General features: G+C 40.6%; 1 protein-coding gene across 1 annotated transcript in view; it reads left to right on the top strand.

The window, feature by feature from the left end:
* Itga9 (integrin subunit alpha 9) overlaps window positions 1-24,438 on the top strand; it is a 392,948-nt gene that overhangs the window by 183,590 nt on the left and 184,920 nt on the right. The window contains exons 16-17 of the mRNA XM_004635243.2: window positions 581-730; window positions 17,163-17,239. Of these exons, the coding sequence (XP_004635300.1) occupies window positions 581-730; window positions 17,163-17,239 (227 nt within the window). The remainder of the gene's footprint in view (window positions 1-580; window positions 731-17,162; window positions 17,240-24,438) is intronic.

The following is a 24,438-nucleotide window of genomic DNA, read 5'->3' as shown; positions in this document are numbered from 1 at the left end:
GATCTTGTGAGTGTTCAGGGCGTATGTGCTGACTTGTCTCCTGCTGTGACGACCAGCATGCCATTCTCTTGGGTCCTGAGTCTTTGAGTTTCAGAGGAAAGAACACAAAGCCTGAAGTCATCCCCAGCTCTGGATGACTAAGCCTAGGGAGATGCGGAGCCCCAGTGTTCTTGGGTCCCCAGATCTAACACAGAATCTATAATCTTTATATCTAAGAGCTTTCATCATCAGGTCACCATGGATGCAAAAGGTTAGCAGTGAGCACAGATTCTCTCCCACCTTCTAGGAATTTTTGGAGGATGCAGAAAATCATGTCTTCCATATGCTTAAGTGAAGATGAATTTACACTATGCAAGGTAGAATAAAGGAGCCTCACTATTAGGGGAGTGACCCCCAAGACTGTAAGATAAAGCCCTGGGCCTGATTTACTTCATTTGAAGTATGAAAGCCTTGATGCCCCGTTCTAAAAACTAGTTGTGAGGTTCACAAGAAGCAAGTCATGCCCAAGGCCTTTGTAAGCTGTGAAACTCTTCACAACTGTCAGCAGCATCTTGGTTAACTTGTCTGTTTATTGTTATAGCGGAGGGTGCAGGATGTCATCAGCCCCATTGTGTTTGAAGCCGCCTACAGCCTTGGGACACATGTGACTGGGGAGGAGGAAAGGGAGCTGCCAGCTCTGACACCAGTTCTGCGATGGAAGAAAGGACAAAAGATTGCCCAGAAGAATCAGGTGAGAACCTAAGTTATCACTTGGGGTTCAAAGTAGCAGGTACACACAGCAGAAATAATGACCCAGGGTAATGGTCAGGGTTTACCCCTTCCCTTTCTTGATCTACAAAATGAAGAAGTGAATGATTTTGTTTTCTCTTAACTACCTACCACAGGACCATTCTCAGGCAAGTCAGAATATTAGAAAATTGTAATTCCTTTGAGGTCATGAACTGGTCTGCAAATTTGTCTTCTGTTTCTAACCTGTTTCCTAAGACAGAGCTTAAATGGGCACACAGTACTTCCTCGGTGACTGTCTGTTGGTGAGGGAGGGAGTGAAGTAAAGAATGAAAGCTCCAGCCTACTGAGCGCGTGGCCGAGTTCCGGGTGTCCCTGGGAGCCCGGGCCCTCGGCAGGTGCAGGGGGATCCCACCCTGCCCCGTGTTCAGCATGTGCTGGGATGTGTGGCTGTGTAGGAGCTTTGGAGTGATGCTGGGTACAGGGAAGGTACCAGGCGCTGGTCTGTGCTGCAGCAGCGCCCGCTTGTCTGCCCTGAGCCATCTGTGAGATGTGCAGTACTCGGATCCAGAAACCCTGCATTTTAGTTTCACCAGACTTCAGCAAGGTCGGGGCAAAGCTGTGCAACCGCACGCTGGTCCCACTCTGTGGTTCTCCAGCCTGCTGTGAACAGAGAGAGAAACAGGCAAATCAGTGACCTGCAGGTGAGAGACATGAATAGAGCTATAGGAAGGGTTTGGGATTAGAAATCTCCATTCAGGGGTTTAAATAGGTAGTGAGGTTTTTAGCAAGACATCTGTTTTCTCCCAAAGTGTCCCCCAAACTGCCTTTCTCGGTTACTTTTCTCTTGTTGCTAAGACAAAATACCTGCTGCCTAGAATTAAAGAAGGAAAGGTTTATTTAGCTCACAGCTTGTGGGGGTTTCAGTCCATACTCAGCTGGCTCCAAGGCAGGGTGGCACATGGCACAGGGGCAACAGTTCAAGGCCACAGAAGACAGCAAAAGCAGTGAGAGAAAAGGGGGAGGAGCAGCCTCTTTCCCTCCCCCATACTGTAAGCAGGCTACTGGCCCATACCATCGTGGTGCCTTCCTCTTGCATAGGTTCAGGATGTTTAAAGGTAAGGCCGCTGCCCCGTGCTGAGTCACATAGTTAACCTCCTACTTTTCAAGTTGGCACAATATATCAGTCGTGACACTGCCTTTGCTTGGGCTCCCTAGAAATAGAGCCTGAGATGGGAATTTGGGAGCACGTGGACTCATGAGGCCATGCTGGTGAGGGGAAACCTATAAAGGAAGGGTAAGGAGCTGAACAAGGACATGGTCTCAGCTAAGGTCTAGATGGGAACGCTGAAACATAAAGGACAGCAGACTTGTCCTCTCCTCCAGGCATGGAGGCTGGTCTCTCTATCCCCATATTGGTCAGCTGTTAGCTGGCCATGGGTGAGGAAGAAGAGGGTGTGCAGCTCTGATTGAGTGGAGGCTCCTTCAGCTGAGGATGATTCCCTGGGGAGGATGCCGGTGGGCCTTCCTCCACACACATTGGCTGGGGAAAGGCTGGCCGTTGTCAGGATCCTTTGTGCTTCCAGACACAAGCTAGCAGATACTGCTTTTGTGAGGCTGCTTTTGACTTGAACATGAGGTTTTTTTCTTAAGGAACTTAACTTTAATTTTTTTATTATTATGAAAGATTACATTCATCATAAGAAGTTGCTACATACACATGAAATATCTTAATTTTTTTTACACACACTTTCTTTTCCTTTTTGTCCCTTTTCAAAGTGCAAAAAAAGTTCCCCTGGGAATGTGGTCTGCAAGCCCCTGGGGGTCCCTGATATCTTGGCTCAGGTGAAATGAGGGAAGAGGTGGGAGGACACAGGCTGTCTCATGGGGTCAGACAGTGGACGGGTGGGTCTTAGGATGAGGTAAGAAGAAAGCCAGGAAGAGGGCAGCAAAAAGACAAGATGACTTCTCCATTGATAATTAAAAATTGGTGTCCTATTCTGTAAAATGGGCTGAAGAGGTCAGGCTCGGGAGCCAGTAAGCATAATGTTATGACAACTGCTAAATAATAATCCTCAGGTTGTTAATCTGCTTTCTAAGGAAAAGCCACACTGGCCTGGTAAATGTCACCATGCTTGTGTTGTGGAAGTGCTATGGGGACTCACCTCACAGCCTCTGTTCTTATGTATTTCCGAACTGACCCAGTGAGCTCGCTCCCATCCTGTAGGAACCTTGCTGCTCTGTGTGTATTTCCACAATGAATCTGACTCTCATTTTTAGGTCACATGGCCTGATGGGAGAGAAGAGTGTGGGACACATTAGTATCCAAGTTGTTATTGGACACTTTAGGCTTGAGGTAGCTGACCAAGCACGGGTGTTCATGGCTGTGCCTGCGGAGACCCATTGCAAGGATTATAAAGGAGTAGTTTGGAAAGGGGAGAACTGTGGGGAACAGGCAACAGCTAAGCAGAGAACCTGATAATTTTCTGGAGTGCGTGAAGAGGGAAGTGTGCTAGGGGTTGGCTTCCTGTCTGCTTGAGGAATCAGAGAAACTGCAGCCTGAGCCAGGCTAGCTGTTACAGAGGGGATCAAGAAGAGTAGTAGATGAAGTTTAATGTGTGGAAGAGATGTCCTTCCATTGTCCCCACCTCTGCCTAATGCAGATATGCAGATTTACAAGCAGCCCACACAGGCAGCTGAGTAATTTGTTTTCTAAAGGGTTGAATGAACTGCATCAGATAGTGTGGTTGAGTTCATTCCCTAGAGAAAAGCCTAATCTGGCATTTGAAATTTCTATCATGAGAGGTAGATTTCCCTCCTTGCATCCACCCAAAGTCTAAGTCTCATCCTTAGACTTTCCAATCGGCAGTTTTACCATGACCTTAAATATGAATGGATAGCCAAGGGAAATAGAAATCAAAAGAAATATGATACATAGAAATAAAGATCGGGGGGCTGGGGAGATGGCTCAGTAGAAGAAGTGCTTCCCTGGCAAGTGCAAGGGTCTGAGTTCAATCCCTGGTTCCGCAAAAAAAGAAAGAAAAGAAAAAATAAAGATCACTATAAATCTAAGTAAGTAGAATAATTGAAGGGAAAACGTTATTCAGAGACTAAAATAGATTATAAGTTTTGTAAAAAGAAACCCTTGAAGTCCATGCAAGAAGTATAAGGAGACTGAAGAATATATTTCATTCATTAATGCATGAGTGGAATTCTACCTTAAGGGAAGAATCAGAGAAAAAGGAAAGAGTCCTAAAAATCAGAAATATGATTACAGAGTCAAATTTTCAGTGGAAGGATTAGAAGATAAAGGTAAGAAATCAACCTTCCATCTAAGAAGAGCTGAGCTCTTCTTAGAAAAATAAAAAGCTAAATGATAGCATACAAAGTTCTATATCCAAGTAATAAAAATATAAGAAAAAGGAAAAAGACCAACCAAAAGAGACTATGTGAGGTAATAGATAATTTCCCCACAATTAATGAGATACTTTTTCATTTAAAATACCTACTAATGAATGAGCAAGATAAACCCAAATTATTATACATACATGATTTTGAATAATCACTGCTTCCAAGACTGAAGAAAAAGTCTAAATATTTCCAGGACAGGAAGAACAGGATGGTGACAGTGGGGGAAATAGGTCAGTGTACAAGAGAACCAGAGTTGAGCTGATTATGCATTGGACTCTTCCTTAGCAAGATTAGAAGCTAGACTTTGTGGAGCTAAGGGCTTCAGAGCTCCAAGAAAAAGTGACTTTGAAACTAGAATTTTATTTTTACCCTACCAAACAAATGTGAAGTAAAAATAAAGTCACTTTTCAGATAGTCAAGGACCTAGGATGTTTACCTCCCCAGTAATCCTCCCAGGAGCATTACATGAGATGCTCTCCAACAAAACAGCAGTGACAACTAGAGAAAGAAAGTCTTGGAATCCAAGAAACTGTGGCAGCAAGTCCCAGAAGTGTGAAGAGTAGAAATCCCAGGGTCACTGTGGAAGTCACTGTGTGATCACTGTGGAAATCTAAAAGGCTTATCCAGTGTAGAGCAGCTTGTTAATGCACTTGCAGTGAAATGAAGACAAGCAATAGAATGATGAGGAAGTGGCAGATGTTCACAGTACAATGTATTGTATTTGTATTGTATGGATAAGAAAAAAATAAAGGCAGTAAAATCTCTGAAATCACGAGTTTGAGACCAGCCTGGGAAACTTAGACAGACCCTATTTGAAAATTTTATTTTATTTTTTTAAATTTTATTGAGAAACAAATAGCAAGGAGACAGTTTCAAAACTGATTATTGGGACAGTTTCAATAATTAATACATTGTATATTGTTGTCTTCGTAGTGGTTATTCATAGTATAGACATGATATCCTGTCCAAACACTATTAGTACAAATCTTTCTTCTCATTGAATTAAGTATCTGTATATCTATCCTAACTATTTTGTATAAACAGATACAAAATTGGCCTTCATTTGTATCCCTTATTTTGTTTAGTTCTGTCATTTAAATATTATAGGTGTGTGAACTCAGCAAAATAACCCAATATAGTCCAGTAGTCCATAATAGTATTGTGTTATCCATAGGACTGGCAATGTCAGAAGTTGTTGACTTAAGCCTTTTGCAGCTCAGCATATTAATATGGCTTTACTTTTTATACCCCATTTTTATACTTTTCTGCTGGATGGTTACAACCAAGATAAAGCAAAACCTATAGAACAAGAAATGTAACTTTTGTAACAGGCCTACGGATATAACTCAATGCAAAGGTGTTGAATGCAATCTTAAGTATACATAGAACACAATATTTTTGGAAAACAATAAGGTCTTTTCCCCGTGGTTCAAATACAGGCAAATTAAAATGTGGGATTTTGAGAAAGTAGAAGCATGTAAGTAAAGGACCTTGATGGAAGGACATTGTTCCTTAAGTAGAAGTTTAATATTCCCAGATTTTAATTTTGTCTCTCTATATAGAGAAAAATAAGCATGGCAGTTGTCTTGGCTCTACTGTGACAGTAATCATGTAGTCATAATAAATTAACACTATTTATGGTTTTCATTCTTTATAATTAAGCCAAAAGAGAAGTATGGAGATAGTATAAAATATAAATGTCATCAAATTTGACTGTATTGAGGAAAAGCATGACAGCAGGTCTCTTAATACCTCAGCCTTTCAAATTAGTGAGTCAAGTGATACTCCAAAATTTGATGAAGCAAAAAAAAAAAGCTGTTTTCTACTTGAAGTTGTAGAGCTCACCAACAGAACAGTGCTTCTTAAAGTGTGGTCCCTGAGCCAGCAACCTCATTCTCTCTTGGGATCTTGTGAGAAATAACAATTATTGGGCCACCAGAAGTTCATGGAGTGGGCTCTGGCAATCTATTTTAATAAGATAACTAGTGATTGGATGCAGCTAAAGTTTGAGAACCACTGCAGCAGATAGCTAACAGTGGTGATTTGCCTCACAGAATTAGGCAGGAGGAAGGGAAGGGGTTATTGTGTAAGTAGATAAATTCTTGCCTCTCAAGACAGAAATTCAGTAAGATGATGACTAAATCTGGTAAATCAAGAAGTAGTTGTATCATATTTTCTAGAGATATGGAAATAAGCACTAAAGAAACATCAGCAGATATGTGTAACAGTGGCTTTCCCTTGAGAGAAGGACTCAAGATGGGTGGGGGGGTGAGGGTGAGGGTGGTTTTCCTTGACAATGTGATTCTTTCAGTGGAAATCAAACTAAAAGAAAAATATTGGTGTTAGATTGAGAAGATTGTCCAGCAGCCTAAGAAAAATTCTGGGAGAGCAATTCTTGCTGACTCTTCCTGATTATGAAAAAAAAAGGACAATTTAATGATATTCTTCCATGTGTCCTCCAGATGTTGCTTTAGTTTGAGAGGAAGAAGAATTGAGAGTTAGGCCCACTCCAGGAAGCAGAGCTTGTTTAAACCAGAGCTCAAGGGTCAGCTATACCACCTCAAGTCCAGTTAATATGTGAATCTCCCTTCTGTGGTCCATCTTTGCTGCCAACCTCTCCTTCAGGCCAGACCACCTTCATTTGTCTCTTAGTCCTACCTACTTGCCTGTAAGCCATCCCATTAGCTTCATTTTGATGAGGCCCACAAAATCTTGAGAGGCTGAGGCTGGAAGATTCTAAGTTTGAGATCAGCCTAAGTAGTTTAGTGGCTTAGCAAGACCCTGACTCAGAAGAGAAGAGATGAGATAGGATGGGGAGGGATGGGGCAGGGCCAGGGGCTAGGAACGCTCAGTGTAAAAGCCCTGGGTTTAATTCTTAGCACCATGCAAAAATGAAACCACCCCTCTTTTCTTGTCTTCTGAGATGATCTAGGCAATAGAAACTTTTAAAAACAGAAACATGAGACAAAAGATCCCAGAATGAAAATCATGAGGTAGGATTTCCAACCATAGGAGATAGAAAGTGCTTAGAGTAGTCTTTATAGTTGATATTACAAGCTGCAGGTAATAGAGGAAAATGAAATATGACCCATAATGGTTCATCTAGTCCTAGATAGATTCAATAAGGGTATTTCTCTATGGTTCCAGGTGGGGCAGGGCCTCTGGTTTACTCTGCTTGCTGTTACTACATCAAACTACCTGAGACAGAGTAACTGATAACAGAAGTTTACTTAGTTTATAATTTTGGAGGCTGAGAAAGCCCCAAGAGCATAGTGCTAGCATCTGCTCAGCATCTGATAAGGGCCTTCTTGCTGTGTCTTAGCATGGTGGAGGATCTAACATCGCAAGCTAGAGCAAGTCTGTATCAGTTTGAGTCTCTTAGAAAGTCACTGATCCCATCAAGGAGGTCCTGACTCTTAGGATGTCTAATCTTAATTACCTCCCAAAAGCTCCACCTGCAGTTACAATAGCATGATTTGAGGGATTAGGTTTTCTGTGTTAGTTTTCCTGTTACTGTAACAAGGACTAGAGATTAGTCAACTGTTTCACAGTTTGTAAGAATTTGATCCATGAGCAATTAACCCTGTTGGCCTGTCGTGGGGGGTGGGGGCACAGTACATCACAGAGAGCACACGTGGTGGAGGCGGTCCTTTTTGTCTGTCAGCTGGGAGCAAAAAATGAAAGAAGGGCCTGGGGTCCCAGTATCCCCTTTAAGGATGCATCCCTCCCCCATGATCTAATTTCCACTGGCCAAGCCCCACCTCACTACCTCCCAGTTGTGCTGGGATCAAGCTTTTAAAACATGGGCCCTTAATAACAATAAGCTTTTCTTCTGGATGGTTAACAACCTAAGTTTGCAGACCAAAATTAGAGAAAAAGGAGGGCTACAAGGAAAGCCAATATTTTGGCCCTAACCTTCTAAGGTCAATTAAGACTCAGGACATATGAGAACTTGTACTGTAACGTCAAGTACCTCAGTAGTGTCCCAGATTTTCTGATCAAGAAGGTTATGGGGCCAAAGAGGAAATTGATCGATGACGTGGAGTGTGCCTAAGGAGAGTCACATGAGGAGAAGACACTCTCTCAGGCTTTCACAGAGAGCACATTGGCCAAGCAATGGCCATGACTCATCCACATGGCTGCACTGACAAAGGTTCTACAATCTGAGGTACAGGATCTCAGGATAAATCCTGAGGGCATTTCACTGAACTTCTCAAACCAAAAAGCTACAACTCTTGTTGCATAGGTTCTGCTTTACCTTGGTCTTAACCATCCAGTAGAAAAGTATGAAGATGAAATATAGGAAGTAAAGCCATGTTGTTATGTTGAGCTGTGGGGGACTCAGGTCAATAATTTCTGACATTGCCAATTAAACAGAAGACCCAATGCTATTATGGGCTTCTGTACTCTTTTAGAATATTTTGCTGAGTTTACACACCTATAATATTCAACAACGGAACTTAAAAAAAAATTGGGGTATAACTATGAATGTCCATTTTGTATCTGTGTATTCAAAGTGGTTGGGATAGATATATAGTTGCATTCTCTTAATGAATAGAATGATTTTTTCTAATGGTGTTTGTAAGTAGGATCACAAGTCTGCATCTTGTACAGCAATTAACCACTAAGAAGAATATATGCAGTGTATTATTTGTTGAAACTGTACTTTTGATTTGATTTGAAACTGTCTCATTGCTATATGTTTATCAATAAAACTTTGAAAAGAAAAAAAAAATGGGCCCTTGGGGGACACATCCAAACCATGATAACTTCTAGCACATAGCCTCTCTAAGCAGTCATTTATTGCAGGGATTGAACTGAATGACCTGAAGGGTGTATTTAGGCAAAGGGTCACTTCTACAGCCTGACAAGCCATGGGATAAACCAAAAAATGCCAGAACAGAAGAGCTTATTATTTCCAAACTTTCTCAGGCATGAAGCAAAATTCATGCAATATTTGTGTTTTTGAGGGAAGCAGAGCTTTTTTTTTTTCCTGCCATAATGACAAAATCTAAGAGGACAATTTGTGCAGACCTTAAGATAGAAGAAACCTCATAACTTTGACTTGAAGTAGGCATCTTTCGTTTAATTCTTAAGGCTGTGATATTCTTGAGAAAGCTACTTGTTTGTATGACCTGGTTTGAAAAGCCTGGCCGTGTGCCTTTTCTTCTCTCCATTTTGGCTGAGGCTGAAGTGGAGCTGAAATCCCTGGGACCACCCTGCGCTCTGACAGTGTGTCACAGGAAGGGCAGCAATGGCTTCTGGAAAAGGAAACCAAATGAGGAGGGGTGAACCTCTTATGTTTGGGTCATGGCAGCTATACAAAAACTCCTTCGTATCCTGAGCTAGATGATGAGGGTTACAGACATGAATCACGCATGGCTGGGCCTCTAGGAACTTACGCAGGATGATGGGAGGAGCATGACTCCCGAAATGTCACCGCTGTCGTCCAGGCAGAATGCCACACTCAAGGGGCAGAGCTCTCTGTGAAGTCATGTTGCAATCAGGATGTGTCTTACTCATTTAGCTTGAAATAGCCTCATTTATACCGCTTGGGGTGGGATTTGAAAAGCATTTATTCTTATCCAATCCAGTTGTCCTACTTTTCTCAGGCCTTATCCTGGGACTTCGTTGGCATAGCAACCCTATAAACAGGTTCCAGTTCATGCCGATCATTATTTTTTTTTCAAAAACAAAAATCAAGTCTAAGAAATTAGTCTTCCTCTGAACATGACAGCCGAAAGTAAGAATCCCTGTTCCTGTTAGGGGAGAAGAGAGGTTTTTCTAGTGCAGATTTGAGTTGGAGAAATGAATCCCCAGGGCCTGCGCACCTGGAGGACTTACTTTCTGAGGTCACGAGGAACAGCCTCTAAACTGCCAATCCCTGAATGACATGTCCCTATGGCTATCCTGGACTTTATGGTCATGGTATTGTAAGAGAGCATAGCCAAACACTGTCTCTCTGCTTTGGCTCAGAGGAAAATGCAGGCTGAGCTGGAGTCCTTGTTTTGTACCCCCACCCCATCCCTGACCTGAAGGAGATGAAGAACCCAATAGTCATATATACTAGGATAGGAGTCATCAAACTTCAGCCTATGGATCAAATCTTGCACTGCTTGCTTTTATAAAGTTTTAGTGGAAAATATCAATGTCCACTCCTTTACATATTATCCATGGCTATTTTGGCTCTGAGACAACAGAGCTGAGTAGCTGTGACAGAGGCCCAATAGTCCACAGCCCTATGGTATTTACTTTCTAAGTTATGTCACCACTTTGCAGCTCAGCTCTAAAAGAAATAGAGTAAGAGAATGGGTATATAGCTCAGTGGCACAAGTGCCTGCCTGGCAAGCACAAGGTCCCTAGTTCAGTCTCTGGTACCAAACATAATAAACAAATAAAATACAGTGAAAATTGATGATAAACTAGAAAAAAAAATTCCAAAAGAAAGCTGTATTTCACAGGGAAACCTAAGGCAATGACCAAGATGAACAAGAAGGCAGCAGGAAATCTGCCCCCATCACACTGAGATAGAGGAAGCTGCTGCACATCTACTCCTCAGCTCTGGGAAAGCCAGGAACAGGAAACAGTCATATCCAGAAAGGAGGTAGCCACCTGTAACCCAGGTGGATTAAGACACTATCTGTCTTAATGTGAGCTCAGTCTGCATATACTAAAAATGTCCTTCCTAGGAATTAGATCAGCAGGTGGAGGAGGTTGGAGAAAGGCAGGAGACAGAGGCCGAGCTGGATTTGAATTTATCTGATTGAGGCAGCCAAAGTTGTATTACTCTACTTTTTAGGACTCCATGTGTAAGTGAGATCATGTAGTATTTTTATTTTTGTGTTTGGCTTATTTCACTTACCATCATGCTTTTTAAGTTCATGTTGTAAAAAAAAAAAAAAATTAGCAGAATCTGCTTTTTAAGCCTGAGTAATAGTCCATTGTACAGCTTGGAATTGAAAAGTATGGTTAATATTTAAATTTCAAAAATTTTTGTTACAGTAAAAGACACATTGCCATTACTGCTGCTTACTTCACCCACCCTTATCCCATCATTCTTTTTGCTTTCTGAAGCAATTCTGGAAGTCCTGTTTCATTAGTTATGTTGTAACTACCTCAGTATCCTGTATTAAAAATATTCACCTTTCATGGTAATTTTGACTCTAAGGAAGAACTAAAACTTGAATGGTGTCAAACCTGATACACAATGTTTTTGTGAGTCTGCTGTTCCACTTGATGGCACTTGACAGCAACATTGACTGTATTTTTATCACATCTTATAAAGACACTCAGGAAAGAGGCTTTCCAGAACTGCCTTTGAAACTAAAAATAATAGCATTTTGAAAAGGAATAATGGCAATGTGCCTTTTACTGTCATAAATTTTTAAAAACTTGAACATTAACCGTATATTTTTGATCAGCCCTTTTATAGACACAGTTCTACCTTCCAGTGGTTGTAATTATGATTTGTTCACCTTTTTTTTTTTAATGTATTCAGTACAGGGTCTACAGGGTCTCACTATGTAGATCAGACTCATAATGACCCTCCTGTTTTCAGCCTCCCAAGCACTGGGATAACAGGAGTGGGCCAACACGCCCAGTCTCAATTGTAGTCTCAGTGAGCTGTAGGTGCAGGGCCAGCCTTGCACACCGGGGATTGAATCCTTGCTGCTGCACTCTGCCTAAGCAGGTGCTTTAGTCTGTTAAGCTATCTGGCCAGCCCAATTGGTTCACGTTTATGAAAGTGTTAAATTCTATCCACTACAACCATCTTGTTTTCACTTTCAGTATAGTATTCAACAAATTATATAAGAATATAATAACTTTATTATCAACAGGTTTTATGTTAGATGGTTTTACTACTATTGGCTAATGTAAGCGTCCTGAGCATACTTAAAATAGATTAGACTAAATTATTATGTTATGAGGGCTAAGTGTATCAAATACATTTTTTACTTAGAATATTTTACATTTATAGTGGGTTTGTCAAGGCATAAACCCCATCATGAAGTAAGGGGCATCTGTGTATCCCACACTTTCTTTATCCATTTGATTGTTGACAAGTTGTCTCTATATCTTCGCAGTTGTTCATATTGCTGTAGTAAACTTGGGAGTGCGGATAGCTCTACAAGCTACTGATTTCATTTTCTTTGCGTGTCTGTCCACTAAGAAGAATTGCCTGATCATGTGTCAGTTAGCTTTCTGATTTTCTGAGGAACTTCTCTATTATTTTCCATAATAGCTGTACTGATTATGTTCCCATCCTCAGTGCATGAGAACTCTCTTTTCTCTACACCTTCACCCAACACGAGTTATGCCTTGTCTTCTCCACAATAACCACCTGAAGTCATGTGAGGTGATCTCACTTTGATTTTGATTGTCATTTCCCTGGTGATTAGTAATGTGGCTTTTTTTTTTGAAGAAACCTTGAAACTTATAAGGTGTGGGATGATAGAAACACTAAAACACTAAAAGAAAAAACCTAAAAACCAAAAATAGTGTATCTAGATAACTTGCCCTTCAAAAGTGAGGAGGCAATAAAGACCTTTTTGACCAGTAGGTGAAACATTAGGAGTTTTGTTGAAAAGACTCTGTAAATAACAGAGCATAATAAAGTAGGGAGCTCATTGGTAATGACAAATATGAAGCCCAGATCAGAATATTGTATTACTATAAAAGTGATGGGGTATAATTTTCATTTCTATGATTATTACCTAAGCTTGTTAAAAGACAAAATAATTATAGCTAAATTATCTTAAAAGATACATAATATCAGTAGTTATAAAGTGGGATGTTGTTGTAGTCAGGGATTGCAAGGGGAATAATACAGAACACATAACTTATAAGATTATTTTATAGTAGTCAACCAAGAGTTATATACAAAGAAAGTGGCGGAAATCTGTCCACACATTAAAGACCAAAAGAATCCAGATGAGAGTCTGGATTCCATGGCAGTGTCCTGTGTGAGTGCAACTGAAGACTGAGATCCCATAGCTGTGTCCCCCACAAGTCGTAACTGGAGGCCTGGAGCCCATGACAGTATCTCACACAAGACTGTTTCATGGATCTACGTTGGGAAATGTGAAAGGTCAGTGGTAGAAGCTAGAAAGTCCATGCCAGCAGGAAGAAAGGTCTGTGCTAGTAGGTTGAGAAATCTTCGCTGGAGCCAGAAAACAACATTCAAAGTAAAGACCAGAGCTCCCTTGAAAAGTAGCAAAGCCATTCTCAGCAACGGCAAGGTCCCAAACTCCTCTGATGATAACAGATAAGTCTTTACAGGAAAGTCAGCATGACAAGCTTCTCCAAGACACTGAACAGTGCACCACTTTCCCCTCTGGAGACAGGAAATGATGCTCAAAGTGAGGACCAGAGCTCCCCCAAAGTGAACCGCAGCCATTCTTAGCAACGATGAGGTCCTGATCTGCTCCAGTGATGACAGCAGCTGAGTTGATCAGCAAAGCCAGTAGGACACGCTCCTCAGGAAAGCCAACAAGCTCCCTACAGCTTCACTTCTTCTTGAGTTCTTTTTATGTTATGAGCAGTAATCATCAGGTGGGCCTCCCGCACCCAGCACCTTGCTGGTTCAGTTCAGCTGGGTATTACAAGTTGACCACCAGTTGTCAGTCTGCCACAGATATCAAAACATATAATGAGGAAAAAACAGAAAATGGGAGTATTTTTAATGCAAGTAAAGTTGTTATCAGCCTATATTATAACAATAGGATACTTACGTACCCTTAGTAAGTATAGGATACTTACATAGAGATCCTATAGAAGTTACAAAAAAGTAAAGAATCAAAACCTATAAACATGAGAAAAGAGAAAAGGGAATGAAAGACTTACAGACATAGAGAAAACAGTTAACAAAATAACAATAGTAAATCCTTAAATACATTAAATGTATAAACTACACTCTCAAAATAATATAGTGACTGAATGGATTAAATCCACACATATATGCTTATACAACATCAAATTATATGCTATCTCTAAGAGCTTCACTATTGAACCAAGGACACATATGGAAAGGGAAAAATTGTGTAAGTGGTAATTCTCCTTAAAAATGACTCATATTTTATCAAAATATACTTTAAGTCAAAAATATCTCCAGAGACAAAGAGAGTCACTCACTACCCAATAACAAAAAGATATAGCTATGGACATATATGCACCCAACATCACAAGATTGACACATATAAAACAACTAGTTGACAAGTCTGAAAGGAGAAGTTGAAAGAAATACAGTAATAGTAGAAGTTTTCAATACCTTATTTGCAATAATGGATAGACTATCTAGACAGAAAATCTATAAATACCAGACATGACCAATAATGTAGACCAAGTGGACTTGACATACATAAACAAAAGTTTCAAATTAACAGAAAGACACACACACATTGTTTTAAGTGAACAAGGAACATTCCCCAGGATGAATCATGCATTAGGTCACAAAACAAATCTCAACAATGTTAAGATTGAAATCATACCATGTATATTTTTCTGACTACAGTGCAATAAATTAGAAATTAATAATAAAATAGGAAAATGTGAATTTGCAGTTTGGCAGGGCTTGGTCAAGGAATTTCATCTCTGCTGTACATACTGCCTATCAGCTGGGGTGATTCAATAAGGTTTCAGGAACCCCGAGTCCCACTTCTATGTGACTCCCATACTTGACCCATAAGCTGATATGGCTGTCAGTAGCTGTCCATGTGAGCCTTTCCATGGGAAGCTGGGTTTTCGTGGCACAGAGCAGTCAATTTGCCCAAACAAAAACCCCAGGAGAACTAGGAAGAAGTTCTGTTACCTTTCATGGCCTTGCCTTATAAATCATTTAGCACTATTTCCATTGTTACCACAAATTTTCCCAGACTCCTTACAAAGTCACTTTGTAAAGAAGGTTGTGAGATATATTGTAGCATTTATTCTTGGAAAACATCACTGCCTACACAGAAGTAAATTCATATCTAATCTTTGGTTCCATTGTTCTTTCGTGTCCCCATCAAGTAGGAAACCTCATGATGTTTACTCATATGCACTGCTGAAGTTGTAAGGCACAGTGGCAGGAGAGAAGAAGGGTGACAGAAGACAAGAGGGCAGGGGCTGGGATTCACACTGCATGTCACAGGATGGATTCAGGTCACAGCCTCTTCTCTTCTTACCCCAACTCCCACCTCTACGCCTCCCTCAATGTCTGGAAATCAGGCTCACTCTCTTGGCTGTGAAGTGGGAAAGACATATGCAAGGAAGGGACTATAACCAAGAGGTAGGTCTGGGGTTTTGGGGCCCAAAGCTCATATAATTAGTGATGGGCAGGAGATCTTAAAGAAAAAAATGTAAAATTATGAAAACAAATTTAGCCTCAAGGCTTCAGTAGAAGTCATGTGGGCAAGAGACCTTCAAGCTCACATTCCATTAACTTACTGGTGAGGCCCCCTTGGTGCTTTGATTTTAGAGCTAAAGCTCACAAGGCCTTCTTTTCTTCTTGCCTGAGATGTCAGTACAGTCTCTATACTCTCCTCCTCTTGTTTTTTCCCCTGGCTGAGATGGAAATCAAAGCACAAAAGTCTTTATTGAAATCTTTTGGAAATTTTGCTCTCTCCTTGCCCTAGCAGTATCCAAAAGAAAATGAGAATTTCCTCTTTCTGCCCAAGACATCCATGATTTTCTGCCATAATCAAGGAAGGGAATTTGGCTGGGAAACTTTATTCTTTTGGAAATATGGCACAGAAATATGAATTTCCATAGGCAAAATTACCTTGTCTGGTTAAGTCTAGACTGTTCATTGGCCAACAAATGTGCTGGAGCCCTGAGAAGCCTGCTGGACTTACTCTGTGAGAAGGAAACAAACCACCTGGGACTATAGCATGTGTGGGTGGGTGGGAAGAAGCTCACAAACATGGGCAGAGACAGCAAAGAACTTTTACAGTGAATAAGTTATAACTAAAAAGGGAAAGAAGCTCTCCTGTTCAAATTCCACCAAAATGATCAAAGCTGTCTAACGATAATAGAGCATCTTCCTCGTCTGGAGCATATGGAGGCTATGTTCTATAGCTGGAAATATCAGAGAGGTGGATACCAGACTGAGGGAGGTCCCCTGGATGCTGTGGAGGGAGGAAAGCCCTAACTCATGGGAAGTGCTCCTCCCTGATGACTGGCTATCTTCATGGATAGGCCAGAGCTCAGGCAAACTTTCTGGAAATAAAGTGGATTTTGGCATGCTGGGTACTAGGTGGGGCTTTGATTGTGAAAGTCCAGCGTTGGTTAGAGAAAAACACTGTTTTCTACAAAATGTTGGCTGGTTCACTCAGAAACTGGAAAAAAAAAAATCTCTTCTGTTCTATTGTGGTACCCTCAGTCTAATGGCCTGCTTGGCTTTCACATTCCCTTTGAGAATAAAACTTCAGTATGGTCCCATCTCTCAGGCAGAATCTCTCAGATATAGATTTTTATGGCTCCTCAAAAGAAGTTGGGTAAGTGATCAGAGTGTAGTCTATTTTTCTAAATGGTGCCAAAAATTTATTTGAAAAGTGAGGAGCGAAGGGGTAAGGGAAAAACTGGCTCTGCAGAATGAACTTGGGCCAAAGAAAAGAAAGGATAAAAGCAAAAATAAAAGTAACCTTGGTCTAGAAGATGCAGAGTGGGCTACTGTAAAGTCATGATAGCCTATAGTCTAAGTCTTGACACAACTGGATGATCATTTCCATTTAACAGTTTCTCAAAGCTATTCTTAGAGAAGCACAGCCTGAAGGGACACTTGTCATACATGCTTTTTAAATAAATAATAAAAAACCCAACTCCTACTGAAAGTACTTCAGTAGACTGAGAAGTGACTCAAGCAAGCTTGGACTGCTGCAGCCCAGACACTGTCAACTTGGGCTTTTTTGGAGACTTACGAGGATTCCTATCACCAGGCAGGGATCTGACTTCATGGAGGTGCGAGGACGCAAGGAAAGTCTGAGCCACAATTCCCAAGGCTCATTTGTCACTCACTCCTAATCCAACCTTCCTGTTGTGTCTTTCAGACTGTCTTTGAAAGGAACTGCCAATCTGAGGATTGTGCCACCGACCTACAGCTTCAGGGTAAACTGTTGCTCTCCGGGTATGTCAGTGATCCTTTCATAATATATTGTTCTGAGAAGTGCATTTTTCTTTACTCCTGATCATGAACCTAGATGTTCATATTTCCTCACCAAAAATAGTGAATAGTATTTTGGTGGGTTATGATGATATTTTGTGAGCTTAAAACACTATGTTAAGCTGAATGTAGTAACACATGACTGTAATCCCAGCTACTCAAGAAATTGAGGGAAAGTGATTCCAAGTTCAAGACCAGCCAGGGCAACTAAGTGAGACTCTGTCTTAAAATTTATAGTAAAAGAAAGACTAGGGTGTAGCTCAGTGTCATAGTGCTTGCCTAGCATGCATAAGATCCTGAGTTCACTACTCCCAACAAAAATTTTTTAAAAGGTATGTTATAAAATAATTTTAAGAACAGCTATTATTGGGTGTACAGTTATTTTGTTGTTTTGAGGTAAAGCCTTGCTATATTGTCCATGCTGGCCTCAAAATTATGATCTTCCTGCCTCAACCTCCCAAGTACCTGGGATTGCAAATATGCAGTACTATGCCTACCTCTAGTTTGAATCTTGTTTGCAATTTTACGTATCTCACAATGAAGCTTATGTTTTTAATTTCTGTATGTATTTGTGTGTTGAGAATGTATTTTATGTTTTCTCATTGTATTAAGTTGAATCCTATGAGATTGCCAAGGTTTGACTTTTTGAGACACATTATGATGAATTAACTTGTTATATAAAAACTCTTGATTTTTCCCTCTCATACTTCACAGTGGTGTGTGCGTTAGCAACAAGTAATGTTTCTGTGGCAGGAGAGAGGCAGAGGAGAGGGGCGGACTGTCCTGAACCAAGCAAACAGACCATTTCTTTATTATTTCAGGGTTTCCTCCCATGGTATGTGAATCCCCTGAGGCTAAAGGTGAACTCTACAGGGGTCTTCTGTTTCCTCTTTGCCAGCCTTTTATTTTAGACTTCTTTTAGGATCTAGATGTTGGTCTTGAATCATTTTGCCACTTTTCAGAGAATGATTTCCTTTTGTAATTATTTCTTCTGAAGATTATGTTAGCCTCCTTAAGATTTACTGCCATTTTTCAAAGCAGTCATTAGTTTTGATAGTTATTTTGTAAAATGTCATTATGTGATCTTTTTTTTTTTTAAAACTGAGAGTTAAATTTGAATGGAATAAAAGAAATGTCCTATTATGAACCACTGGCTCCAGTAAAACAGTTTTACTTTTCATGATAAATAATCTTTTATTCATCAAAGGAAAGTAATACAGTACTATGATTCTTTTTCTTCTATTTAAATTTATTAGAGGAAGGTGATGTAACATCCCTTCCCCAACACACATATACTCCTATAAACCACTTAAATATTAATTAGCTCTACTTTTACTCAGGAAGAAATAGTAGCACATGTTTTGCCATGCTTAGAATATTACTTTAAACCCTTGGAGTAGATAATAGAATTATTTAACATTAGGAAGAAGGGCATCTGAGATAATTAGAGAAACTAATTCTAAAGGGTTTCATAAATTAACTTTTTAATTTTAAGTAGATCTTCCAAAAAGTACGTTAAGGAAAAAAGTAGCAAGAAATGAAAATATATGGATTTATTTTATCTTGAAACAAACTATAAATACTGGGAATTTATTTTGGATCATAGAAAACCTCATGTGGTAAGAAAATACTCACTTCAGCCAAAATTAAATATTAAGTTGGGATAGTCCTGCTACTCTTGCTACCCATTAATTGATGGTCAAATCCATCTCTGTTGAACTGTGCCTTTTGTGTGTTAAGTTGTAAAACTCAAGGCTTATGATCAGTAAAGCAATTCACGAATAAGGCTGCTTTTACTCTTCTAGCTTGGCTTTTCAAAACTGTGGTCAGAGTCAGATTGGCTCTGTAAACTCAATAATTGATAATGCCAGAATAACTAGTGTGGTAGCCCGGGCCCAGACTCTCATGTATCAGCTAGCTATTGCCCCCCCCCGCCCCAAATGCTGCATAACAAATTATCCCAAAATACAGTGGCATAAACAGCCATCATCCATTGTTATGGATCTACAGGTCATCTGAGGGTTGGATGAACTCTGATGAATCTTAGCTGACTTACTCTGGATTCAGTGGAGGGCAGATTCTAGGCTTGGGTGGCCCACTTTACCTCTGCTACATGTGTCTTTAATTGTTCCTCTGGAATGCATGGGTGAGTGTGAGCATGTTCTTACAACATGGTGAAGGTGCTTAAGGATAAGCACAAACCTACGATGGCTCCTACTAAACCTAGGCTCAGAACTGGGGCTCTGTGTCTTCAGCCTTATTGTACTGTCCATAGCAAGTCACAGGGCCAAACCCAAAATCAAGGGAAAATATTTTCTTCCCCTTTCCTGAGAAAGAACTACAACATCACCTAACCAAAGGTATGAATATAGGGAGGAGTAATTAATTGGAACCAATGATGAGATCTGCTGCAGAAGTAAAGAGCAGAGCAGCCTGTCTCTCTTCTTCTGAGGTCTTATAGTTCTGAGGACTGTTTTAGCCTTTGCTGTAATTCTGTTTTCCTAGAACTCAGACATGAGCCCCTGAGATTTTATAAGCCTCAAAAGAAATGTTCCTCTTTTTTTATGACAAAGAAGGCTGGAGGTATAGCTTAGTGGCACAAGTGCCTATCTGGAAAGTGTAAGGTCCTGAACTCAATTTCTGGTGAAAAAGAAATTAATTTTTAAGACAAAGAATAACAACAGTTATTATACTGTGTATTGTTACCTTCAAAGTAGGTACTCAGTACAAGAGATAAACTCAGAGATTCTTGCAAAAAGGCAACAAGTAATAACAAAAACATCCTTTTCAATAAAGGCAAACTATATAAATGTAACAAATTAGCATATATATGTAACAATGAAATATATAATTGGGGAAGCATTTTAACTTCTCCCTACTTATTTATCCCTCTTCTGTTTTGCTCTTTACTTGCATGTATTATATATTCATATAAAAGAAACTATGCAGTATTTGAGCTTATAAGTCTGACATTTCATTTATCATTATATTGTCAAGTTGTATGCATTTACCTATGACTTTCTGAAGTTTATTTATCTTCATTTCGACATACTACGACATTGTATATAAATACGTTTTTTAAATCCATTTATCCGTGGATGGGCAAGCATGCCAGTTTCAAGATCTAGCTGTCATAAATTTTGCTGCCATAAATGTAGATATGCATGCATCTATGTAATAGACTCTTAAGAAAATACTTACAAGGGGTATAGTTAGGTGAAATAGAATGTCTACTCTTAGTTTTTTGAGAAATCTCTACACTGATTTCTATAGTGGTTATACTAGTTTACATTCCCACCAACAATGTAGTGAAGTTCTTTATTTACTGCATCCTCATCGGAATTTATTGTATTGAAATATTGAATCTATTTCTAGATTTTGATGACAGCCCTTCTTTCTGGGGTAAGTGGTATCTCAGTGTAGTTTTCATTTGTATTTCTCTGATTGCCAGTGATAATGAGCCTTTTTCATGTCTTTATTTGTATTGCTTCATCAGAGAAATATCTGTTCATTTCAGTTGCTCATTTTTTTGATTGGGTCTTTTATTTGGGCATGTCATTTTTTTTTTTGAGTTCTTTATATATCCTTGATGTTAGTCCTCTGTAAGCTACCTGGCAAAAAATGCTTCTCTCATTCTATAGGTTGACTCTTCACTCTGTTGGTTGTTTTCTTTACTGTGCAGAAACTTCTAATTTGATATAATCCCTTCTGTTGATTCTTGCTATTATTTCTTGAGAAGCAGTGTTCGTGGACCAAATGTCTAAGCCTTTCCTTAGGATGAGTTATGCCCTAAGAGGACCCTTAGTTTCTCAAAATAGCTTTTTCCCTGGATCCTCCACTAAAGAAACCATTGCATTCTGAAGCTTGTTGTTATCCCCACAGGAGCCATCAGAGCAATGTTCATTGATAATTGATAAGCGGAAACAGGGCACTAATCTGTGATTTCAGATACTTTGGATTCCTCTTGATTGTAGTATTCACTCTTTAGAGCCAGTGATGATGGGAGAGGAAGGCACAACCCAGGAACTGTAGAATCTGGATTTGTTTAATTGTGGTTTAGTGGCTTGATCCAGAGGTGAGCCGCTTTAGCTGCTATTTAACTCTCTTGACTCATTGTTGCCTGGAAGGGAATGGCTACTGATTCCTCCATTGTTCACAAGGGCTGAGCACTACTACAGAGTGAACTGTGGGGGGGACCTGCTCTCCTGGTGTGCAAGGCCTGGGAGGGAGAGACCCGTGAGATAGGATTGTGGTGGTGCTCCTCCTCAGTAGCAGAAAAGAGGTGGCTGGATTCTAACAAGGCGAGTGGGGAGGACTCTAGCACTCTGGATGGGGGAAATACGAGCAGAGATGTGGACAGCAGGACACTCGTAAGGGACTGCAGGTGTCTGGAGCAAGCAAGATGATAGGAGAGCACAGAGGTAGAGCATCAGAGACAGAAAGAAGTTAGATTGTGACATATCTATGAATTTTCGCTTCACCTTCAAGCCAGAGGGATGGAGCAGTGCCAGCATAAATGCACAAACCTAACAGGTATATAGCTAGACGTGCTCAGGGTGACGGGACACTGAGGTGTTGTGGGTCATTGCGTCTCCTGCACTCAGTGAAAGCATGTTCCAGCTCTGTCCTGAGTTTGTCTCTGCCCATCTCAATCTGTGTTTGTGGAGCAGCTACTACTTGTTTCAGCACAGGAGCATCTGTGGCAGAGCCAGAGTTTCAAGAGATGCTATATTGACCTCCACCTTGGTGTCTTCCCAAGGGTTTCATTAGGGCAATTTGCAGTTTGTGCCTTTCATGCTGACTTTAAAACCTACCTCTCATGTGGAGCATGACCTCACTGAATGAAGTTGAAGCAAAGGGTAACAGGAAGATGCCTTTGAGGACTAGATGCATAGTAGTGTAAGGTGCTGTGACTAGAGGAAGCTGAGTACTCACCAGATGGAGGAGCTTGTATCTGAAGACAGAGGAAGAGGCAGTGGGAGGAGAGAGGGTCACCAAGAGTGGTGAGGGCTCATGCCAGGAAGTGCTTTCCATGACTGCAACTCATGCATGCTCTAATTTTTCTCCTCAGAGAGTGTGAATTCTGGCAGGAAAGTTGTCACATGAAACATTCTGCTCTTTGGTTAAAAAGTGCATGGTGTTTAATGGGTCTAAGCATCATTCTAAAACATACCAAAGGTTGGGGATACAGCTCAGCAGCATATGTGCCTGCCTGGCAAGTGCAAGGGCCTGAGTTCAATTCCAGTTTTTTAAAAAAAAAAAAAATCCAAAATATCCAAGAATAGGGAGGAAAATGTTTACATGGTTTCTGTTAAATGGGGCTGAAAATTCCATTTATAAAAGGCTGCAGCTATGTTTTGTATTTTGGAATATTCACAATGATTGAGAAAGTATCTCATGTGATTAGGATACAGGAAAAGAAAAATAGGTTATGGCAGTTGAGCTAAAATTTCTTTTGTTTCTGATGCATTCTGTGAGAAATCAGTGAACATCTCAGTGCCCCTGAGCTAGCAAACTCCAGCCTAAAAAACAATGTTTTGGGGGCATTGAAAAGATAGGGGAATACTTGCATTGTTGGAACAATGTCACAGCCACATATAATTGTACTATGGTTGTAGCCTTGATAACGCTGCTTTCATGAGATCTGCATGGAAATGTTTCCCAAAATGATCGGCAAGCTCGGAGGTAGCTGGCTCTATCCATGAAAGAAAGGCCAAGTTTCTGAAGGAGGGAGCTCTCACCCTGAAGCTTGTTTATTTGAAACAAATTGTCCTCAGGAATGGGTTGGAATCATTGAGTGCACATTACAAAGTAGATGTGAAGGCTGTCCTATTTTGTGCAAGGGTGGAGAGCCTTAGTTATTGAGCACTACCATGAACCAAGTTCTCTGCACAGTACTCACTATACATGAAAACACTCACATGTCCTGCCAACTGTATAATCTTGGGCAAATTGCTTATCATCTCCATGACTCTGTTTTCCCCTGTGTAAATTGAGAAAATAACTGCATCCCCTTAAAAGCCCTGTGAAGAACTTTGGCAGACTCTGGGAATCTGGTAAGCTCTCACCTTCCTTAGCCCCAGTCCACAGACGTGGAACTTCTGCTGGTGTTGGTCCAAACTTTTCAGAACTTAGGAGGACTGTGAGTGGCCTGTGGAATGCAGGAGAGCTGTGATCTCTGGACCCAGTGCACATAGGCATGGAGCTTTCCTTGCACCATTGGAGAAATTTGTAAACTCTGGGAGACCTGCAGGACTCTGTCTATTGGGATTACTGGCAGCTTCAAAATTGTCAAAATGAGAGCTGAAAAGATATCTCAGCAGTGTGTGCACCCGCCTGGCAGGCAGAAGGACCCAGGTTCAATCCCCAGTACTGCATGCCATGCAGGCTGCCTCTCCTATAATCCCAGCACTGGGGAGGCTGAGACAGGAGTATTACTATGAGTCTGAGCTGTGTACCAAATGAGTGAATGAATGAATGAATGAATGAATGAATGAATGATTTTTTGGGCCGACAGGATAGCTCAGCAGACTAAACACCTGCTTACACAAACATAGGAATCAGGGTTCCATCCCCGGCACCACATACTGTGCAAGCCCCACCTCTGGGGCTGAGCCTACGACTGAGTCCGGGCTGATGGTGCACACCTGTAATCCCAGATCTGGGGAAGCTGAAAACAGGAGGATCACTACAAGTCCAAGCTGCAGTGAGACCCTGTACCACATACATTTTTTTTTTAAAAAGTAAGAACATAGGAACAAAAGGCAGTGTCAATCCTCTAACCCACCCAGGACAAATGTAGGAGACAAAGACATAGAAGAACTTGGAAATCATGCATCTGAAATCTGTGAAATGATAGCAACTGAAGTAAAGTCCATCAGGCTATAGAAGAAATAAGATCAGAAATAATCTCTCAGGTCCAAAGGAAATGTTAGCAATCATGAAAAAATTGTTCAGCACAGCTAAAGAAGACAGAAAAAAAAATATAGGAGAATAGAAGACTGATGGAAACACTGAATGAATAATACAGGAAAGAATTAGGATGCATGAAACAGAATCAGAGTTCCAGGAAATTTAGAACTCCATTGAAAGCTGGCAAAACTGCTTGAATGAAACTGAAAATAGACTTTCAGACCACAAAGACAGTGGTGCAGTTAATGAAC

The sequence above is a fragment of the Octodon degus genome, unplaced genomic scaffold, assembly GCF_000260255.1.
Source record: "Octodon degus isolate 3935 unplaced genomic scaffold, OctDeg1.0 scaffold00071, whole genome shotgun sequence".
NCBI classification, from domain to species: Eukaryota; Metazoa; Chordata; class Mammalia; order Rodentia; family Octodontidae; genus Octodon; species Octodon degus.
The sequence above is the reverse complement of the archived record's forward strand: the minus strand, read 5'-3'. Positions and strand labels throughout refer to the sequence as shown.